Source organism: Vipera ursinii, assembly GCF_947247035.1.
Source record: "Vipera ursinii genome assembly, chromosome: 2".
Lineage (NCBI taxonomy): Eukaryota > Metazoa > Chordata > Lepidosauria > Squamata > Viperidae > Vipera > Vipera ursinii.
Genome location: NC_139513.1, coordinates 264,817,591 through 264,838,504, shown reverse-complemented (window position 1 = coordinate 264,838,504; position 20,914 = coordinate 264,817,591). Strand labels below are relative to the sequence as shown.

The 20,914-nt window shown below is 40.1% G+C and overlaps 1 protein-coding gene across 2 annotated transcripts in view; it reads left to right on the top strand.

Moving 5' to 3' along the window:
• Positions 1 to 20,914, top strand: part of PIK3R1 (phosphoinositide-3-kinase regulatory subunit 1) — a 68,695-nt gene that overhangs the window by 28,802 nt on the left and 18,979 nt on the right. For both annotated transcript variants that reach the window (XM_083353802.1, XM_083353803.1), the window contains exons 3-7: positions 11,230 to 11,322; positions 14,533 to 14,607; positions 15,779 to 15,910; positions 16,846 to 17,047; positions 17,176 to 17,252. In XM_083353802.1, coding sequence (XP_083209928.1) covers positions 11,230 to 11,322; positions 14,533 to 14,607; positions 15,779 to 15,910; positions 16,846 to 17,047; positions 17,176 to 17,252 — 579 coding nt within the window. The remainder of the gene's footprint in view (positions 1 to 11,229; positions 11,323 to 14,532; positions 14,608 to 15,778; positions 15,911 to 16,845; positions 17,048 to 17,175; positions 17,253 to 20,914) is intronic.

Genomic DNA, 20,914 nt, shown 5'->3' with positions numbered 1-20,914 from the left:
ACCCATTTGTACTCAGCAGAGCAAGTTCTGACAGATTATAGGAAGGTACATGTGTGTGTGCTTTGTTATTTGATTGTCTTAGGAAAGTGTTATTTGAGTTGGCAGATCAACATATTAAAGCTTATCTGCTGATAATATTACAACTTGCTAGGGAATGTGAAAAACCGGAACATTGTCTATTTAGAAATTTTTAAATCTTACAGGGAAAAGTGAGTAAAGTAAAACAGAAGTAAATTGTACATTTTTTGAATCAGAATCATTAAGAATATCTCTGCTGATTGATTTATTACATTTCTAACTTCTAGAAAGATTGGATGGTTCTAAATGTCTGAGCAGGGGTTTTTTTTTTCTTTTAAACATAGTCAGATAATCTTGAATAAGCATAGTATAGTTTCCAGTAGAGGTGCTTATACTTATTTCATGATGAGAAGAAAGTAAAAAGGGTTTTCTCTTCAGTTTCTTGTCCACCCATTATCCAGTTACAGGGTATACTGTCTTTTGTCTGATCATTATCTTGTCAATGTCTCTTTGCCTAGGGTCTTTCCTACATACCATTATAGGTAATGACTGGCAGACCAAAAGGAATTCTAGGTAGTGTCTGCTATTGAAGGCTCATTCTTGATTCCAGAGACCCAGGTCCAAACTTGTTTGAAGATGTCATACAGGCTGGCTTTTTAACAATAATATTTAGGTTCATAGTATGTTGCATACACATATACACACAGTTGCCCTGGGAAGCTCACCATATTTATTTATTCTTACTTCGGTTCCTCCAAAATGCATATTACATCTTCATGTTATTATTTTTCTTTTTGGATTTTTGATAAAAGAAAGCTGATAGAAAAAGCGTCATAAACTTTTGCAAATGAACACGCTACTTTATACGCAGTTTATAGAATACCAGCATATAACAGATATTTTCACTCATAGTCATGTTGGAAAAAAAGAGGTTCCAGTTGGAGCCAATAAAAAACATCTGTTGCCTTATTTATAGCTCCTATTTCCAAGAAGTAAATTCTTTAGCATATGAAAAACTGGATGACAGCTCATAATTCATAAAGTTACCACAGCCTAATCTGTTAGTACATCATGTACAAAACTCTTCCCTATCATACAGACAATACCACTTCCTTTTAACACGAGATACTGTGCTGCGTATTAAATTGGTAGCCTACATATTTTGGAGCATTCAGAATAATTAAAGATAATACATACTGTACGGTTACCAAAAGGTGATTCAAACTCAGGAACTCGCTATTGGAAGATGCACTTTATTAGCATATCACCACTGTGTTTTGTCAGTAACCAAATTTTCTTTCATTTTCAAATCTGTTTTGCTTTATATTACATTGATTCTAATTTAAAATGCTAAGTCATTTACACACCCATATGATTGCCTCTGAAAAGGGACATTTTCAAACAAAAGCATACCTAATATATGTACAAATATGGAATATCCTTTATAAAATGGAGTCAATCGAAAAACTAAAGTATCCTTCAAATCAAGACTGAGTTCAGATTTTATTGGCAACAGGATGGAAGTGATTTGTATTAAACTTCTCCACCCTCTCAATTGAGCGTATTGGGTACAATCAGAGAGAAAGTTAAAATACTGAATCCCTGTGATATCATTAGGTACAAATCTCATTATCTATGTTCTTGAGAAGCTTTAATTTTCTTCTGAAGCACACTCCCCTCTTTCTCCTTGGTTATCATCATTTCCCAGATTAGGTAAACCTGAGCATCTTTTCAGTTGTCTATTTAGTTGAAAATGCCTGGCTATAAAAGTCTGGTTTGTGCTTGTACAGTATGAACATTGACTATAAAATTCACACATCTGTGTCATGTTTATCTATATGGCAACAATCTGTTGAGCAGCTACAAAATAATTCCTTTCACAAGAGTTCTCCTCCAACACAAAATGTTTTCTGCAAGACTCTAAACATAAAAGAATAATTTGGCTTTGGAGATAAATCATAATATTTGTCTCCTGTATACTTTCTGTTAAATGAATCTCTTTTTTCCATAGTGTGTCCAATTACATTGTAAGATAAATTTTGTTATATCCACTTTCATGCTTCCTCAAGCAGTAATGAAAGGTCTGAGCACTTGCAGCGCCAATCTTCTAGCTTTAATTTTCCATGCACCTTTGCCAGGTAATAACTCTGAAGATTTCTTTTTACTGAGAACTTCTCCAAAATGTGCAGCTGTGTGCTGGTTTCATCTTGCAGTTTGTAACTATGTTGGCAGTGTTTAAATACAAGGTATGTTGTCAGCTCACACGTTGTCATTGCTACATGCTTTTCAGGCCTGTCTCCATTAGTGAAAGGGGACACCTTGTAGATTGGAGGAATCCCAATCTCTTTTTAATTTGATTGGTTATTACAGTGACAAGATAAAAATAGAACTAACATTTCTGCCTTATCATTAAACCTGGAATAAATGCTTAATGACCAGTGAAGAAGGCTCAGTAGGACATTCACTGGCTTGTACATTTTGGAGACAATATGGCTTAAAATAAAACTGAAGAGTGTGCTTTTCTGGTGGGAAAACTAAGATGATTACTTTAAGTGAAAAATTGGTACTGGATTGTAGCAAAGGAATCTATAAAGTTGTTCAGATTCTTAAGAGTGAACTTGGGTCTCCAAATCTCTGGGCAGTTTTACAACGCATTTCAAAACAGAAGATAGTTTTAAAGCCAGGTACTGGTTGATGACTACTTGTTACATTTTTGTTTTAGTATTAATTTGTGCATGATCATTACAGATTGCATGTTGGCATTAATATAGTATCTTGATAAAGTTTTAGTTGTAGGCTAATTTAGTTAGCTATATTCTTAACCTATTTCTTGTTATGGTTTGGTTTGATTTACGTATAGTCCTCAATTTATGTCCATAATGGAGCCTACCCATTAAAGTCATAAGTCATGATGGCCATAAAATGGATCACCCCACATGACTGATCAAATTTATGACCTTTTTTGCAGTAATTGTTAAGCAATCGATTGTTCACTAAGAGCCAGTTTTGCTAGAAACCGGAAATAAATGCTGTTTTTCAGCAAAAATTACATAAAACATGGTCACATGGCCATGGGACACTGCAGGCAGCTATAAATGTGGGCCAGTTTCCAAGGGCCCGAAATGCAGTCACACGTCCTGGGGTGCAACCATTGGAACGTCAGAACATGGTCTTAAGTGCCCCCAGGGAGGTCTCATTACTTCGGTCATTAAGCAACCTGTATTTCTTGGTTTAGCTTAGTTCTAATTATAATATTTTGATACATGTATAATTCTCTGCTCTATTATTTCTCATCCATATTCAAAGCTTTGTTTTGCATTGATAGGTGGATTACTAAGCTTTATTCCAATCTGTTACCATACCACACTAAATCTAGCCTTTTTTGTAAATCATGTAAAATGTTATTTTGTTCTAAGAATATTATAGGGTGTTTAATTTGGAACACAAATGTTTCCTCATTTTTTTTCTTAATCTGAATGACCACAAAAGGTTTGATTTCACCACTACCACCAAAGGTGGAAAGTTAATGTTGAAGTCCCAATTGTAGTGTGCAAATAGTCCTTGAGTTACAACCACAATTGAGCCCAACATTTCTGTTGCTAAGCAAGACTGTTGTTAAGTGAGTTTTGCCCCCTTTTATGACCTTTTTTACCACAATTGTTAAGCAAATCACTGCAGTTGTTAATTGAATCATGTGGTCATTAAACAAATCTGACTTCCTCCATTGATTTTGCTTCTTGGAAGCTAGCTGAAAGTTACAAGGGGTGACCACACAACCCTGGAATAGTGCAACCATCATAAATATATGCCAGTTGCCAAGTGCCTGAATTTTTGATCGAGTGACTATGAGGATGCTATGTTGGTTGTTAAGTGTGAAAAACAGTCATAAACCACTTTTTTCAGTGCCATTGTAGCTTCAAATGGTCACCAAACAAATGATTGTAAGTCGAGGACTACTTGTAATGGTATAGGAGGTTTATTCAAAAGTTTTGAAACTGGAAGAGGTTCATTAAAAAAAAATTAATGTGTGTTAAAATGTCCTTTTTTGGTAACATAATAATTTGTTCATCATGATTAATTATATGTTTAATTACTATGAGTAGATTCTAGTGGGATGTTTGTTCACTGTAAGCAGTTTCTGTAAAAGAAATTTGTTCCTGCCTTCTCAAAACTGATCTAACTGACCAAATTCTCGGAAATGGAAAAGTGAAGAGTATATAATGAACTGCAGTGCACAGGGACAAAGAAGTCTAACCCTTTCATTTCATTCTAGTACTGATGATGTTACCTAGTTGGGAATTGAAACGTCTGCAAGAAAACAAGCCAGCTCAGAGAGCTTGGTGCCTTTTATTTCCATCCAATTTCAATTAATTTTAATAAAACGTATGGGAATGTTGAACTGGATGAAATGAGGAAAAAAGCAAATGTATTTTTCCCATTGTAAGAAAATCCTAGTTGTCCTAGATTAGTTATATCTTAATAATATTTCATCTAAAACATAGATTTATTTCCAGGAACATTACAAGCATGTTCTCTGAAGAAAAGATGCCTATTTCCTTTCCTTTCCTTAATATATTATTTTTAAAATCTTGCTCTCTGGAATGATTCCTTTGCAAGAAATTAGAAAGACTTTAATTAAATTGTCCAGGATATTAAGGTTATTATAGTATGTGCACAGTGCCCCACTGAGCATTGGATTTATATCCAAGTTAATATAAATTGGATAGCATTTTACATATTTCAGAGCTCAGCTTTCTCTTTATTGTAGCATACAGGTTGATTGCAAGAATATTTCTGAGTCTGAGTCATTTAGTTTTTCTAATGGCATGCAAAAAGATGAAAAAAGTTTCTTCCAAAGTGTGTTTTATTGTATATATTTAATATAGAAGGGGTGTGTGTGTATATATAGAGATGGAGAGAGAGTTTTATATGTACTATATCCACATTATATTCACTATATTCACACACACACACACACACACACACACACAATATGCTTCAGCATATTGATACATATATTTTGTCAGTTTTTAAAAACTGAAGCACAGTATTTATCTTCTCTATTTCTTTCAAAATGTTTGTTTCCCATTTATCTAAATACTGCCCTGTAAACCGCCCTGAGTCCTTCGGGAATAGGGCGGTGAACCATATCTGGAAACCGGGAGTTTCCAAGCCGCAAGAAAAAGCCGGGCCGGCAGACATTTGACAGTTGACAGCTGTCAAATGGCCGCCCGAAGCAACGACGCACGCGCACCGGCCGGCCGCCATTCCCGTTGACAGCTGTCAAAAGGTCGGCCGGGGTCCTACGCGCACGCGCCAGATTTGACAGTTCCCGAAACTGTCAAATCCGCAGTCTTCAACTCAGTCCTCCGAACTGAGCTAAGCGCTCAGCTGAGAGGAATTCCCTGACAGCCGCGAGCTGTCAAAGTACCGTTTGTTGATTGGCCGTTCTCCGAACGGCGGGGAAATACTGTTACCTGATTGGTTGTGTCGTTTGACAGTTTCCTATATAAACCCGGAGTGTTTGACAGTCAGCTGCCGGGAGCTGAACCGAATAAACTTTTGAACCTTGCCTACGGTCTCGCGTCTGTCTTTGTAAAGACAATTCACCTGGCGACGAGGATGGGATCCCGGTACTATAGAGCTGCCTACTGAGCCGAGTCACACCGCAAAGGAGTTCCGATCCCTCCCGCTGACAAGTCACTGCTGAAGCCACTTGGAGGGCAAAGGAACCCTTTTCAGCAGCTTGAACAGTACTGTGGACCCAGGCCATGGCAAATTTAGGTCACGTCAGAGAATTCGACGTCCGCCATCCCGAGGGATGGGAGTCGCACTGGGGACAAATTGAAGGCTACCTCGTTGTCAACAAGATAACAGAGGACCGCCACAAAGCTGCAGCCCTCCTCTGTCTCAGCGGGCCCGCCGTCTATGACATCGCCGTAGGGCTATGCAGCCCTGACCCCACCGCGACCGTCCCGTACGCCGTGCTTACTGACTGCCTCAGCAAGCACTTCATGCCCCGTCGGTCCGAGCTATACTGGCGCCTCCATTTCGCCCGCCGCCGCCAGCAACCAGGCGAAACTACCACAGCCTTCATCGCTGGGGTACGTCACGCCGCCCGCAGGTGCCAATTTCCCGACCTGGAAGACCGCATCAGAGACCAGGTTATCGTCGGTCTCTCTAACGAGCGGCTCCAGCGGAAGCTGGTAGCCAGACCCACGATGGACCTCGCTCAACTAACGTTAGAGATCATGGCCTACGAAGACAGCCACCGTGAGGGCTCTCCGGTGTACAGAAGTAGCCCGGCCGGTTCAGTCCACCATGCCAGGGAACCGGACGACGAGCAACCAGAGACCTACACCGGCGTCGACGACATCATGTCCCGCTTCAGCAAAATGAGCGCCGACCACGGAAAGAACCGCAGGCCATCCAGGCCAGCCGGTCCAGGTCCAAGACCCACCGCCACAGGGCCAAAACCAAAGTGTGCCAGCTGCGGCGGGGCTCACGCCAGAGCCACATGCCGTTTCAGAAACGCCAAATGCCACGGATGCGGGAAGACCGGGCACATTCGCTCAGTGTGCCGCAGTTTGAACCGGGAAACCCTCCACGAGCTTGAGGAAATTCCGGCAGGTAGGACCAAGGTCCCTTCCCCCGCCAAAGAAATTCCCCAGCCCTCAGTCTTGTCCATTCGAGCCAAAACAAAAATCTCGCCCATCCATCAGTTACAACCCAAAATTAAAATTTGGGTTAAAATTCAAGGGGTGCCCTGCGAAATGGAGGTCGACTCTGGTTCCTCAGTTTCAATAATGTCTTGGGACACTCTCAGAAAAATTGGGTTTAAAAATAGACGCCGTATTCCCCTGCAGCCCTCCAAAATACTCCTTGCAGATTTCCAGGGAGCCGCTATTCAATTAAAGGGGCAGGCACAAGTAAAAGTAGAATACAAAAAATTCCTTGGGCATTTAACGATCCAGATCACTGAGGCACCCAGGTCCACCCTCATTGGGTTAGACTGGTTCGAGGCTCTGGGCATCCACCTAGAGGGCACCAACCGCATACAATCCCGAACATTAGAACAGGTTTGCCAGGCATTCGCGGACGTTTTCGATGGAACGCTTGGCAAATACACAGGCACCCCTATAGACCTCAAATTAAAACCTGAGGTAGGCCCCATCCGCATCAAGGCAAGAAGGGTCCCCTTTGCGCTGAAACAAAAAATCGAGGCCGAATTAGACCGTTTAGTCAACCTTGGGGTCCTGGAACCAACAGACGGGGGAACCTGGGAAACTCCCATAGTCACACCAGTTAAACCAAATGGGGACGTGAGAATATGCGCGGACTATAAGGCGACTCTAAACCGCGCATTAAATCCCCATGCATACCCAGTGCCTGCTGTCAGGGACGTGCTGTCAGAAATAGGGTCCGGCTCAATATTCGCCAAACTCGACCTAGCGCATGCCTTCCTTCAGCTACCTGTCACCCGGGAGACAGCTGAAGCACAAACCATTGTCACACACCGCGGCGCTTTCAAAGTAAACCGCCTCCAATTCGGCATCTCAGTGGCTCCTGGCATCTTCCAGGAAGTCATGGAAAAAACGTTAAAAGGAATCCCAGGTGTATGCCCCTATTTCGATGACATACTCATCGCAGGGGAATCAGAAAACAACTTAGCAGAAAGGCTACAAGAAGTATTATTGAGATTTAGGAAAGCGGGGCTAAAACTCAAACGTGAAAAATGTTCTATAGGCGTCCCATCTGCAGATTTCTTAGGCTACAAAATTGACTCTCAGGGAATCCACCCCACGAACTCAAAAATCCTTGCTATCAAAGCCGCCCCTACCCCAAAAAATAAAACCGAGCTCCAAGCTTTCCTTGGACTGTTAAATTTTTACCATGCCTTCCTGCCAGGGAAGGCAATGATCGCAGAACCCCTCCACAGGCTGCTCGATAAAGGGGCAGCCTGGCAGTGGACAACAGCCCATGAAAACAGTTTTAAAACACTCAAACAAATGCTTTCCAGCAACGCCACTATTTCCCACTATAAAGAAGACAAACCCCTCTGCCTAGCCTGCGATGCATCCCCATACGGGATTGGAGCAGTTTTAAGGCATTTAGACAGCAACGGCACCCAAGCCCCAGTGGCATATTATTCCAGAACTCTTTCCAAAACGGAAAGAAATTATGCCCAGATAGATAAGGAAGCCCTGGCAATTGTGGCAGGAATAAAAAAAATTCACGATTACCTTTATGGCCGCCCCTTTGTGATCTACACAGATCACAAGCCTCTGTTAGGACTATTCACCTGGGACCGTCAAACCCCCCAAATCTTATCGCCCAGGATGTTGCGCTGGACAACATTCCTCGCAGCATATTCCTACCAGCTAATATACAAGCCAGGACACCAAATGTGTCACGCTGACGGCCTCAGCAGGTTGCCCCTACCCCACACAGAACCAGACCCGGCCCCAGCAAGCAACATCCTAGCTATTCAAGAACTCCAAGAATGCCCACTGACAGCGAAGGATATCGCTGCCGCAACTTCCCAAGACAAGACACTTAGCAGAGTGTTAGCATGGGTACACACTGGCTGGCAAACCTCCTGTCCAGACACAGAATTTCAGCCGTATTTCTCTAGGCAAAATGAGTTAACGTCACACCTGGGATGTTTGCTCTGGGGGTGCAGAGTAATCGTACCACTTAAACACAGACCAAAAGTATTGCACACTTTACATGAGGGCCACCCAGGAATCGTAAAAACAAAAGCCCTGGCCCGCAGCTACGTCTGGTGGCCGGGAATAGACCAAGACATAGAAAAACACATCGCAGGTTGCTATTTGTGCCAAGAATCTCGCCCACTCCAACCCAGAGCCCCAATTCACAAATGGGAACTCACAAAAAACCCCTGGTCCCGCATCCACATTGATTATGCCGGACCTTTCCAAGGGCAGGTCTTCCTCATAGTTGTAGACAGTTATTCCAAGTGGCTGGAGGTTCTCCCGGTTCACAGCACAACCTCTGCCGCAACCATCCAAGCCCTCAGGGGAATCTTCGCCACAAACGGTCTCCCCGACGTAATTATATCAGACAACGGCCCTCAATTCACTTCTCATGACTTTCAGATCTTCACGAGGAGCAATTGTATTAGGCACTCGACATCGGCTCCCTTCCACCCATCGTCTAACGGCCTTGCGGAGGTTATGGTGAGGACCACCAAAGACGCCCTCAAAAGAATCATCACGGGGAACTGGCACCGTCACTTGACACAATTCCTCTTACCCCACCATTCTACCCCCTGCACCTCCACCGGCAAAAGCCCAGCCGAACTACGATGGGGCCGCCGCCTGGTGACAAGGCTCGACAGACTCCACCCCGACAGACCGGCAGCCGAAATGACACCAAGCACCCAGCCAAAAACATTCTCCAAAGGACAAAATGTTTGGTCCCGAGATTATGGGGGAAGGGATAAGTGGGTTCAGGGGGTTATCCTGGACCAAACAGGACCATTATCTTACACAGTGGACACTGGGACAGGACTCACGCAACGCAGACACACAGACCAGCTCCGACCTAGGTCACTTCCCAACCCCCCTCTACAATCGACTCTGGGTGAGCCTTCACCAGCCGACACCCCCGGACCTGATGAACTCTTCCCCCCCAGGACCTACAGCCACCAGCCGAGCCCCACCAAGAAACATCTCCTCCGGCTACGCAACCCGAAGGAATCACCCTCTGTCCCCGACGGTCCGGCCGAGCCAGAAGACCCCCCGCATACCTCGCAGACTTTGAATGGAAGGGAAACCCTCCATCTGTCAACAAATCTGTTAACCATACTGTTTTAAAACGTTCAAATGTTGTTAGGCATAACATACCTGTTCAGGGGGGGGGAAAGGGGGTGAACCATATCTGGAAACCGGGAGTTTCCAAGCCGCAAGAAAAAGCCGGGCCGGCAGACATTTGACAGTTGACAGCTGTCAAATGGCCGCCCGAAGCAACGACGCACGCGCACCGCCTGGCCGGCCGCCATTCCCGTTGACAGCTGTCAAAAGGGCGGCCGGGGGCCTACACGCACGCGCCAGATTTGACAGTTCCCGGAACTGTCAAATCCGCAGTCTTCAACTCAGTCCTCCGAACTGAGCTAAGCGCTCAGCTGAGAGGAATTCCCTGACAGCCGCGAGCTGTCAAAGTACCGTTTGTTGATTGGCCGTTCTCCGAACGGCGGGGAAATACTGTTACCTGATTGGTTGTGTCGTTTGACAGTTTCCTATATAAACCCGGAGTGTTTGACAGTCAGCTGCCGGGAGCTGAACCGAATAAACTTTTGAACCTTGCCTACGGTCTCGCGTCTGTCTTTGTAAAGACAATTCAGGCGGTATAGAAATTTAAATAAATACATACATACATACATACATACATACATACATACATACATACATACATACATTCCTTGATGACAAGAAGTCTATTGAATGGCTATTAAAGTAGTAGAACATTCTTCTGATATATGGTTTTTCCTAAGCAAAGATAGGTGCTGCAAAAAATACTAGCTTTAAAACCTCACTGCATTAATGGTTCATACAGAAATTGCTAGCTAGTTTGTCGCTCTAATGAAATAAAATATAAAATAATTAGTTCTCTCAACAGGTCGGGATGATAAGCTTTAAGGCAGATGCATACATTTTTATTTACTTATTTATTATGGGAAAGTTTTACAAAGTTTGCACCTAGGATAACCCTCATTGTGCTCAATAATTTTGCTTCATCCAAATGACAAGGGAGATGGGCAAGAAATAATAGCAAGAATGCTGAAAATTACTACTACATAAACCCCCTGAGCAGGGGGTTGGACTAGATGACCTCCAAGGTCCCTTCCATCATCATCATCATCATCATTATTTGCAAGCCAGATATCTGACCTCATGAAAACCCTTTTTTAAAAAAGAAGGAAAATTATGACATGAGAATGCCCACTTCATGCTACCACTGATTTGTCTATAATTTGATTTAAATATGAACTTGGATATTGCAGCATCAAATTTTATTTTAAACAAAGTTATCATGTACAATATATGAAGCACAGAAGAAAAAAAACACATACACTTTTGCAGTTGATAAGGGAAACTTGTTCGGTATTTTAAATTTAATCAGGTGCATTATATCTCAGGCTTATTATAGACTGCAAGTATAGCTAAATTTTGTTTGTTTGTTTTACAGTTTTTACACTTCCAGATCTTTGTGAGCAGTTTTCACCTCCAGAAAATGCACCACCTCTTCTTGTGAAATTAGTGGAAGCTATTGAAAGAAAAGGTATGAATAGGGTAGAATATAAATTTGAATAAATTAGTATAGTAACCTGTGTGCTATTAAAACTCACATTTGTCTATGTGTAACTTTTCACTGGACAAAACAATCCATAGTAGGGCAATGATTTTTTTATCATGGTACATCAACTGTGCTAACTTAAAGAATGTGTCCAAAATCCAGAATCTATGACTCCTGTGGAATTAAATGCAGTTAGTGAGTTTATTAACATATTTAACAAAATTTTCCTAAAATGGGTAAGAAACAGACATAAAATTGAAGACAGTGTACTTTGCTTAATTGAAGCAAATTATTTTGTCTCTTAGGTTTGACAAAAGAATCTCTTCTATCAAAGTTAATCTAAGTTACCTCACACACCCATTTTTCTTAGGAATGGTACAAACAAAACAACACAGGGATTCTGTGTGTGTGTGTGTGTGTGTGTGTGTAGATAGATAGATAGATAGGTAGGTAGGTAGATAGATAGATAGACAGACAGACAGACAGACAGACACACACACACACACACACACACAGTGTCTTGGGGCTCAAACAAACACAAATAGATGCGATATGACTAGGAACAATACGACTGGCTGAGGGAGGGGCGGGTAGACCGGTTACGCGCTCGATGAGCAGAGCATTGAAACAGCTAGCTACATAAGCAAATCTTCCAGCCACCAGCTTTCATTCTGACGACGTTGGCAGAGGACCGATGAAAGCTTAGTATTAAACAGTTTTGTTTTTATATTTATCCCGGAGTTCAGTGACTTTGTTGTACTTTTGACTCTCTCTCTCCCCTATTGTACCTTCAAGACAGCGTTTTCTTTTGGTGACTATCTGGACTAGTCACTGCAATTTTCTTGGCAAGGTTTTTCAAAAGTACTTTGCCATTGCTTCCTTCCTAGGGCTGAGAGAGAATTTATTTATTTATTTTATTTTAATTCCATTTATATCCCACCCTTTTCCGAAGACTCAGGGCGGCTTACAAGCTTAGCAGTAGCCTTCATTCTATGTATATGCCTGCTTGTTAGGGCTTTCACACACACCCCAAGCGGCATTATTACAAAGTCAGCTTAATTGCCCCCAACAATCTGGGTCCTCATTTTACCTACCTCGGAAGGATGGAAGGCTGAGTCAACCTTGAGCCTGGTGGGATGCGAACCTGCACTAATTGCAGGCAGCTGGTGTTCCTTAAGGAGGCATTAGCCCACTGCTCCACCAAGGACTCACTGCTCCACCAAGAACTGGTTCAAGAGTATCCAGCTGCTTCATGCCTAAGGCAGGATTAGAACTCATGGTTTCTTGGTTTCTAGCCTTAAACCGCTCCACCAGACTGTTTCCTCTCCACCAAATTATCTCACTTTATCACTTTATTCTTACCTTGATTTAAAACTTATTTTGCTAAGTTTTTCAATTGATACTGAAAAAAAAACATTCACTATTGGTGATGGTGGAAAGAGCATAAGGCAGTTGGATGACATTTCTTAGCATTGTGCTTGCTGCCCACAACTTCTCTTACGTGGGCCAAGTGTTAAATGGCAGCAACCTCAAATACTTCCCTTGATACGAAAATAGTACTTGTGCTACTTTCAACACATACAATGCTAGTTACATCAGGGTAGAAAAGAAATCTTGCTTGTTTTACATTGAACAAGGTATTCACTCCCAACTTGCCCTAGGTTTTCTCTGTCTCCAAGTGTATTACACAAAAATGGATATGATACAAATGCACAGATTAAACTTTTTGCAGTCAGTTGTTTCTGAAAAACAAAAGGCAAAAAATTGCCACAAGAAACTGTTTTATATTCAAAACAACTTTTATAAACTAAAATTAGGCATTTCAGCTTCTGAGATCAGGGACTCCCAGCTTTTCCAAACAAATACTCAGCCAAAGATGGAAACAATGCTACCTTTTCTGAACAAGCAAATGAATGTTCAGATTGCATTCTGTTACGCATCAATCAAAATATTAACTGCAGATAGTGTAGCTGGTCCTCATTAGCGACCAAAATTAGGACCAGCAATTTGGCTGTTAAGAGCTTCAGTCATTAAATGAGACATCACGGGACAGTGAGTAGCAATTTTATTTCTGTGTTCTCCATCAACTCTGCTTATCAGATCCCTGCTGTGAAGCACATGAATGGCAATCACAGGACACTGGAGTGATGTGACCAGTGTAACTGTGATGGTTGGTTGCAAAACGGGGGGGGGGAGTTATACCAACGTAACTTTGAGTGGTCACTAAGCGAAGCAGTTGATAAGAGGACTAGCGATACTGCTGTAGTTACAAAATTATGAATGAAGGCTAATGGGGGACAAAAAAAATATCACTGAAAAAACAATATAATTTCAAATAATTTGATTTGATACTTTCTGCAGTGCTCAATTCCCTTTGCCTTACTGTATTTGATTGGATACTTGCAGTTCTATCTACTTTTTATGTATCCTTACCCTTTATTCAGGAGCTCAAGGCAGCATTCACATTACTACCATTTTCTAGTAACTAGTCAGGGTATATAGCGCTAGGAATGATTCGCTCAAAATTGGCCTGCCTGTGTGTCACAGCAATTGAGGGTCCTACATTACCTAGGTCAGGGGTCCCCAAACCCTTCTGGCTCCATGGACCAGCAACAGCAGCAGTGAAGGTGTGGGGGAAAGGGATAATTGCATGCTCAACTTAGCTCCCATGCGCAAATGAAGCTTTGTATGCTCGCCCACCATGGACCAGGAGTTGGGGAACCCTGACATAGGAGATCAGATCCTCCTCCTTCTCTTTCATTATTATGATGCTATAAATAGTTCTTTAAAAGTTAAAATAAGCTGCAGGAGACCCTAAATTAAATTTCAATCTATTACAATAGAAAATATCTGCCTTTCCTTTCTAACTGAAGTAGAGTATTATTGTAGTGGTTACAACCTTTAAGTTCTAACTTAAGATCCTCAGCACTCCTTTTAGGAACTCATAAAATTTAAAGGTTTGGTTTGGTGGTTCTTTTTTATTTTTGATATTTGTTTTGGCCTTTCTCAGGTCAGAATTTTGGATATAAAACTAGATTAATAATGTTACACAATCAAGAGTTTGCAAGACATACTGTGTCTGCACAGGAGAGATAGAGAACATAACTATACAAGAACATGGAGGAAATGTAAACAACCGAAAGCTACAGGAGATTTTCAGCATCATAAAACTTAATATATTCTTTTTTTTTTAAGGTCTGGAATGTTCATCATTGTATAGGTCACAAGGGTCAAGCAGCAGTGTTGAATTAAGACAAATTATTGAGTGTGGTAAGGACAATTATTTTCAGAAATCAAACTGGGTGATAATTTAATTTCACTGTAATTTGCTTTCAGATAGCAATGCCATTTATTACATTTAAATTCCATTATGTGGGATATATCAAATACTATGGCAGAAATAGTATTTGGAATAGTGGTAGAGTGAAACCTCATTAAATGGACTAAGGATAGGGGGTGCTTGTTATTAATGACATTCCAGTAAATTAAAAAGTAGATCATAAGAGACCCAATCATAGAATCTTTGAAAATACCACTATCCTTACCAATAAATTATAGTTTGCCTCTAGAGGAACTTGGTCATAGTAAAAACACATCATCATTACAAATGTTTCTGTAAACAGTAGAAAAGGTTCAAGGCATTCCCAAAAGTAGCCCCTGTCACCTACTATACAGGGAGTCCTCAGTTTAATGACCACAATTGGGACCAAAATTTACATCCTAAATTGTTGCAATCATAAGTCAAGTTGGACCCTATTGTATGACAATTTTTGTTAAGTGAATATAGCTAACCCGATGGCTGTTTTTTTGCTAAAAATCAGCAAAATTACAAATCAATGTTACTGCATGGCATTGTAACTGATCATAAATGTGAGTTGGTTATCAAGCACCAGAATTTCAATCATGTGACTGCCGGATGGTATGATGGGCATTAAGTAGAAGTACAGATTGTAAGTCACTTTTTCTAAGGCAATTGTAACTTCCTGTTGGTCATTAAATGAATGGCATAAGTTGAGGACTGCTTATAGTAGTGTTTTCCAGAATTTACTCAGTGGGGATTCCCTTCCTAGAAATAATTCTTGTGAGAGTTAAATGCAGATATTGTTCAACACTGTTTGTTGTGGGGAGGGCAAAAGAGTGTGTATCACAAATAAACTTGTGTCATGAAGCCATACCCAACATTTTGATAAAACCGCAGGTTGCTGTAGATCAGGAATGGGCAATTAATGTCCACAAGGGGCCACTTGAGAAACTGGGATTGATATGGAGGGCCACTGCCCCATCCCCTGCCAGACAAGGACAGCTGAAGGGCTAGAAGTGGCCCATGGGCCGTAAAATGCCCAGGTCTCATCATTCATTTAAGTGTGGGCCTTCCTGAGTGAAGTTTAGCTCTTGGAAAAATGTATAGTGCATAATATGTTGGTGTGTCTGTGTTTTTTAGAGGTTTCTTCAGTGGACTTTGATGGAATTGAACTTCACATTTTAACAGATGCATTGAAGAGGTACTTTCTCGACTTGCCAAATCCTGTCATTCCAGCATCTGTTTACAATGAAATGATTTCTGTAACACAAGGTATGTTTATAAATGTTTCTTTTGGTAGAGTTGGGTGTTTGAGGAGCCTTATTTTTACAGGGCAAGCTCATTGTGTCAGACATGACATCTACATGATTACATCATTGTGTGAATATTATTTTGGTCTGTTGTGGGATGCTGATGATGAGTTTTGTTTCTTTTTCCAACATAATAATGTAAAAGGACATTATTATAGCTTCTTCCGTTATATGATATACAAAAATTGGGATTATCGGCATCTAATCTTGTTCTCTGGCATGCATACCTGTAGGATACACATGATTGAAAATGTATGTGTACATTTTAAAAACGTAATGTACAATAGATCTTAGTGTTAAGAACTCCATGTAACCTGGCGAGTATAATATTCGTTCAAACACTGGTTAACCAATCAAGGATTCATATGTAGAAAAAGCTAATTGTTAACCTTTTATCTGTGTGCACAAGGTAAATGTATTAGCTAGACATGATTCTGAAGTCCATTTGCAATTTTGGATGCAGTGCAATAAAGACTTAGAGATAAGATTTGTCTCTTCATTATGAATTCAAACTGTGGATTTAACCTTTTCAATTTTCAAATTCAGTTGCTCGTTATAGGGACAGGATACAACTTGCAAAGTTAGAATTGCCTTCTTGAAAGTTATCTGCTACATCTCAGAAATTACCCAGTCACGTGAAGTGAAAGGGAGATTTCTACTAGCATTAACTGAATGTTTAGTGGTTTTCATCTAATTGTATTTCAGTTTCAATCTGACTTTGATACAATTTATTTTTCCCATCCACGCTTGTTTAATTTTTCATTGTTTTAAGGAAGGAAAAGTGTTTCAGTTTATATTAAAGGGATTGATGTCTTCTTGCAAAATTGATGGTTTTTCATGGCTGTTTAGAACAACTGCTGATGATTTCAAGTTGACGAGGGTATTTTTTCCCCCCAGAAGTACAGAACTCAGAAGAATATGCTCAAGCCTTGAAAAGATTCATCATATCTCCTAACATACCTCAACAGTATTGGCTCACACTCCAGTATCTGCTTAAACATCTCTCTAGACTTTGCCAGGTCTCTACCAAAAACCCTTTAAATGCAAAATCTCTGGCTGAAATTTTTAGCCTTTTGCTGTTCAGATCTCCAGTAGCCAGGTAAGATGCAAGTTCCTGAGTCTTGGTAATTAATACATTTTTCTTCAGTGGTAATTATAATTTTTTCCTTCCAACTTCTGTTTTATTTTCCTGTAATGCATGGTCATTTTTCTTGTTGTTTTTTACAGCTCTGACAGTGATCAACATATAAAAATATTGGAAGTGTTAATTACAAGTGAATTGAACGAGAGACAACCTGCACCAGGTAAGAAAACATGTATTTTGGAAACTTTCTGAAGTCAGTGTCTTTGTTTTCTTTTGCAATCAACAACTGCTACATTTGATGAAGTTAATGTCAGATGGGGGGTGCATTTCTAAAATAATATATTTATTTGCAGTGTGATTTTTTTTGGCTGATACCTGATGTTCTTTTATTTATCACTTTTTTACTCGATACACAGTAAATACTTATTTGCTTCTTTGAACAATTAGGTGTTTGTCATAGTGTGCAGAAGGGAAATAGCAAGGACTCTACTGAAAGTTGTTTTTGTCAGAATACTAGCAGCGAGTGCATCTTGGCACAAGATAGTTCAAAGCTTTAGCTGTAATCTCTCTATAAGCTATGTGGAGAATAAAAACTACCCACAAGGTAGTTTTGTGGGATGTGTTGGACCGTGTCCAATGGTAAAGCCATTTCTCGTGGTATGTAAAGATTGTGTATTTCCTACTAATCTGGTTTAGATTTATCATCCAAATATAACTTGTGTGTGGCTATATCCCATCTTAAAATCAATAATATGGTCTCTATTAGTTGTTTTACAATAATATTGCAGTGAATATGTGTTTTCTCGTGGATGTGGCTTTAAATAAATTGTTATAAATATTTATTATATTCTGTACTTAAGAACACAATAGTAACTGCCAGTAGACTACATATTAGGTGTAGCCCACTGAGTAATTGTAAGTTGGATTCAAATAACTTCTTTGACTTGAACTTCCTAGATAGTCATGCAAAAGCTATAAAGTTCTTCCAGTGCCATCATAAGACTGTTGTTTTTGCACAATGGCAAAGAACTTGCTTAAGTTAGGGTTCATAGCTGATATTCTGAGTCCTCTGAATACCAATCCTTATGCAACTCTGATAGCTCCCCTCAAACATATACAGGGGGGACATCAGCATATTTGGTGAACCTTTCATAGATATAGAAGGGTTTATAGATGTTCAAAGGGACATGGTGGCTCAGTGGGTTAGGACGCTGAGCTTGTCGATCAGATGGTCGGCAGTTTGGTGGGTCGAATCCCAAGTGCCACGTAACAGAGTGAGCACCTGTTACTCGTCCCAGCTTCTGCCAACCTAGCAGTTCGAAAGCATGTAAAAATGCAAGTAGAAAAATAGGGACCACTACGGTGGGAAGGTAACAGCATTCCGTGCGCCTTTGGCGTCTAGTCATGCCAGCCACATGACCACAGAGACGTCCTCGGACAAGCGCTGGCTCTTCGGCTTTGAAACGGAGATGAGCACCAGCCCCTAGAGTCAGAAACGACTAGCACGCATGTGCGGGGGAACCTTTACCTTTATGTTCAACAATATTTAAGGGAAAAACTGCTATATAACCACGGAGAGGTGCAAACCCAGAGGAGAGGAAGGGGAAATATATGATGGAGTGCTTCAAATGATTGCAAACTGCAGTATTTTATCATTGGTTTCATCATTTTTACATTTTTGTTACTGATTTCCTTAAAGCCATTGGTCAGACATGTGCCTATTTCAGCAAAAACATTTATATATGATATAATAGATTCCTTTTAACACAAATGCAATGCTTAGAAAACATACTGAATGAACTCTGTTTAGTGAAAGATGCAACATTTCACAGCATAAAGGTTTATCTGATTTTTTTTGAGTGTCAAACAAAATGTTCCTTTAGCTCATTTACTTGTTTGCAGAATGATTTTCTTAAAAGCAGAATTGGTGCTTGATCGATTTTAGAGAACAGTGGTATTTTGATAATTATAAGTTGTAAATAAATTTTGTCTCTATCTAGATATTTGTGTTGCAGATTCTAATAGTGGCCTATAATTTTTAGAGAAATCATAGGGATTATGGTAATGGTATATATGAAGTAAAAACTATGTTTAATTAACTAAACAAAATTTATTGATTAATTGGACAGCTTGTTTTTAATAATGCTAAGAATATAGGTGGTAATAAAATTCCATATGCCACATATAGTCCTGATAGAGATTATATCATATGCTGCCATAATGCTAATAGTTTTTCTCAAATCGGATAGTGTTTAGTGAGACCTTAACTTCTGCTTTGTGATATATTCTTTAAGCTATACTTTTCTTATTATTGTCCTCAGTTTTCAGACAAAAGTGTTTTCTCAACCTTACTAGACTGGTTAGGTATCCTTCAATATAGGAAAGTTAGAAATCAGGGAATATATAGGTAAACACAAATAAAGGAGTTCCATAAAGATGGTGAATACTTTTTTGGTCTGCTTCTGATCTCTGGAGGCCAAATTGTTCTTTCTTATAATGTAGACATTATAGTTTAACTATTCCAGGATTTTTAACTAACTACTAAATATGAGCATAAAACATGGTGAGAAATCTATTTTAGTGCACAGTAAATTAAGAAAAGCATACAAATAAGTCTTATTTTAAGATTTATGTATAATATATTTTAATGAAAACTTTGGCAAAAAGGAGAAAAAAATCTCTCCCCAAAGATTAAGTTGTGCATACCTATCTAGAATAATCTCTTTGGAATATAGTTGGATTTACTTTGTGTAAGTACACTTAGGATGCCCTACCAGGAACTATATAAGGCTGTTGTTGTTGTTGTTAGTTGCAAAGTTGTGTCCGACCCCTCGCAACCCCATGGACTTTCCTCCAGGCCTTCCTGTCTTCTACCATCTTCTGGAGTCCATTTAGGCTCACGCCTACTGCTTCAGTGACTCCATCCAGCCGCCTCATTCTCTGTCATCTCCTTCTTCTATTGCCCTCAATCTTTCATATAAGGCTGCAAAACTGTGTAAATTGATGCTTGTTCTGTATCAAATTAGTGGTTAGGCACCAGGCAAGAAAGCAGGAAACTGTGAATTCCAGTCCTGCCTTAACCATGAAAGCCAGCAGAGTGACTTTGGGCCAATCAGCCACTCTCAGCCTAACCCATCTTGTTGTTGGGAAAGCAGGATGAAGGTGCATTAGACATGTTTGCTGCCTTGAGTTATTTGTAAAAATAATAAAGGTTGGAAATGAATGAATAAATAACTGAGCAGTGAAGAGAAGATATGGTAATTAAATGAAAACATGACATATTTTATGATAGAGAAATATTAAAGACAAGTCTCAGTATCAACATGAATCATAAGTCATTATTTCTGCTTAGGATCTAATGTATTTGACATTACATAATTCCAACCCCCTTTATTCAACTTGAAGCTAGTTGGTATTACAATATTTGTCCAGCAGAGGGCTCTCTTTTTTAGCGAATAATAATAATAACCAAGTTGCATACTATTTTAACATATTCAGTACTAAATCCGGCACTGCACTTTGCATCAGAGGCTAGTTATTCTTTAACATAAATTTTAGATAGAATCATTGAAGCAGCCATAGTTGAATGTTAGACCCTGTGTACTTGTTCAGTCATCTTATCAAATGTCAAAATTCTGCCTTTTACAGTACTTAATAAAAGAGGGGGGAAAGGAAGCAGAAGTCACAAGTTAGTTCTTCCATGAATTTACTCTCCTACGTATGCAGAGCTATATATAAGAGGGTTGCCTCTAGTAATGAAAGGGCTAGACTGGGGGCACATTAAATACCACCTCCAATTATAACACTCCTGATAAAATCTTACGTTTACAGGACAACAAACTCTTCCATAAATAAATATGGAACAATTTCTTATCTTTGGGA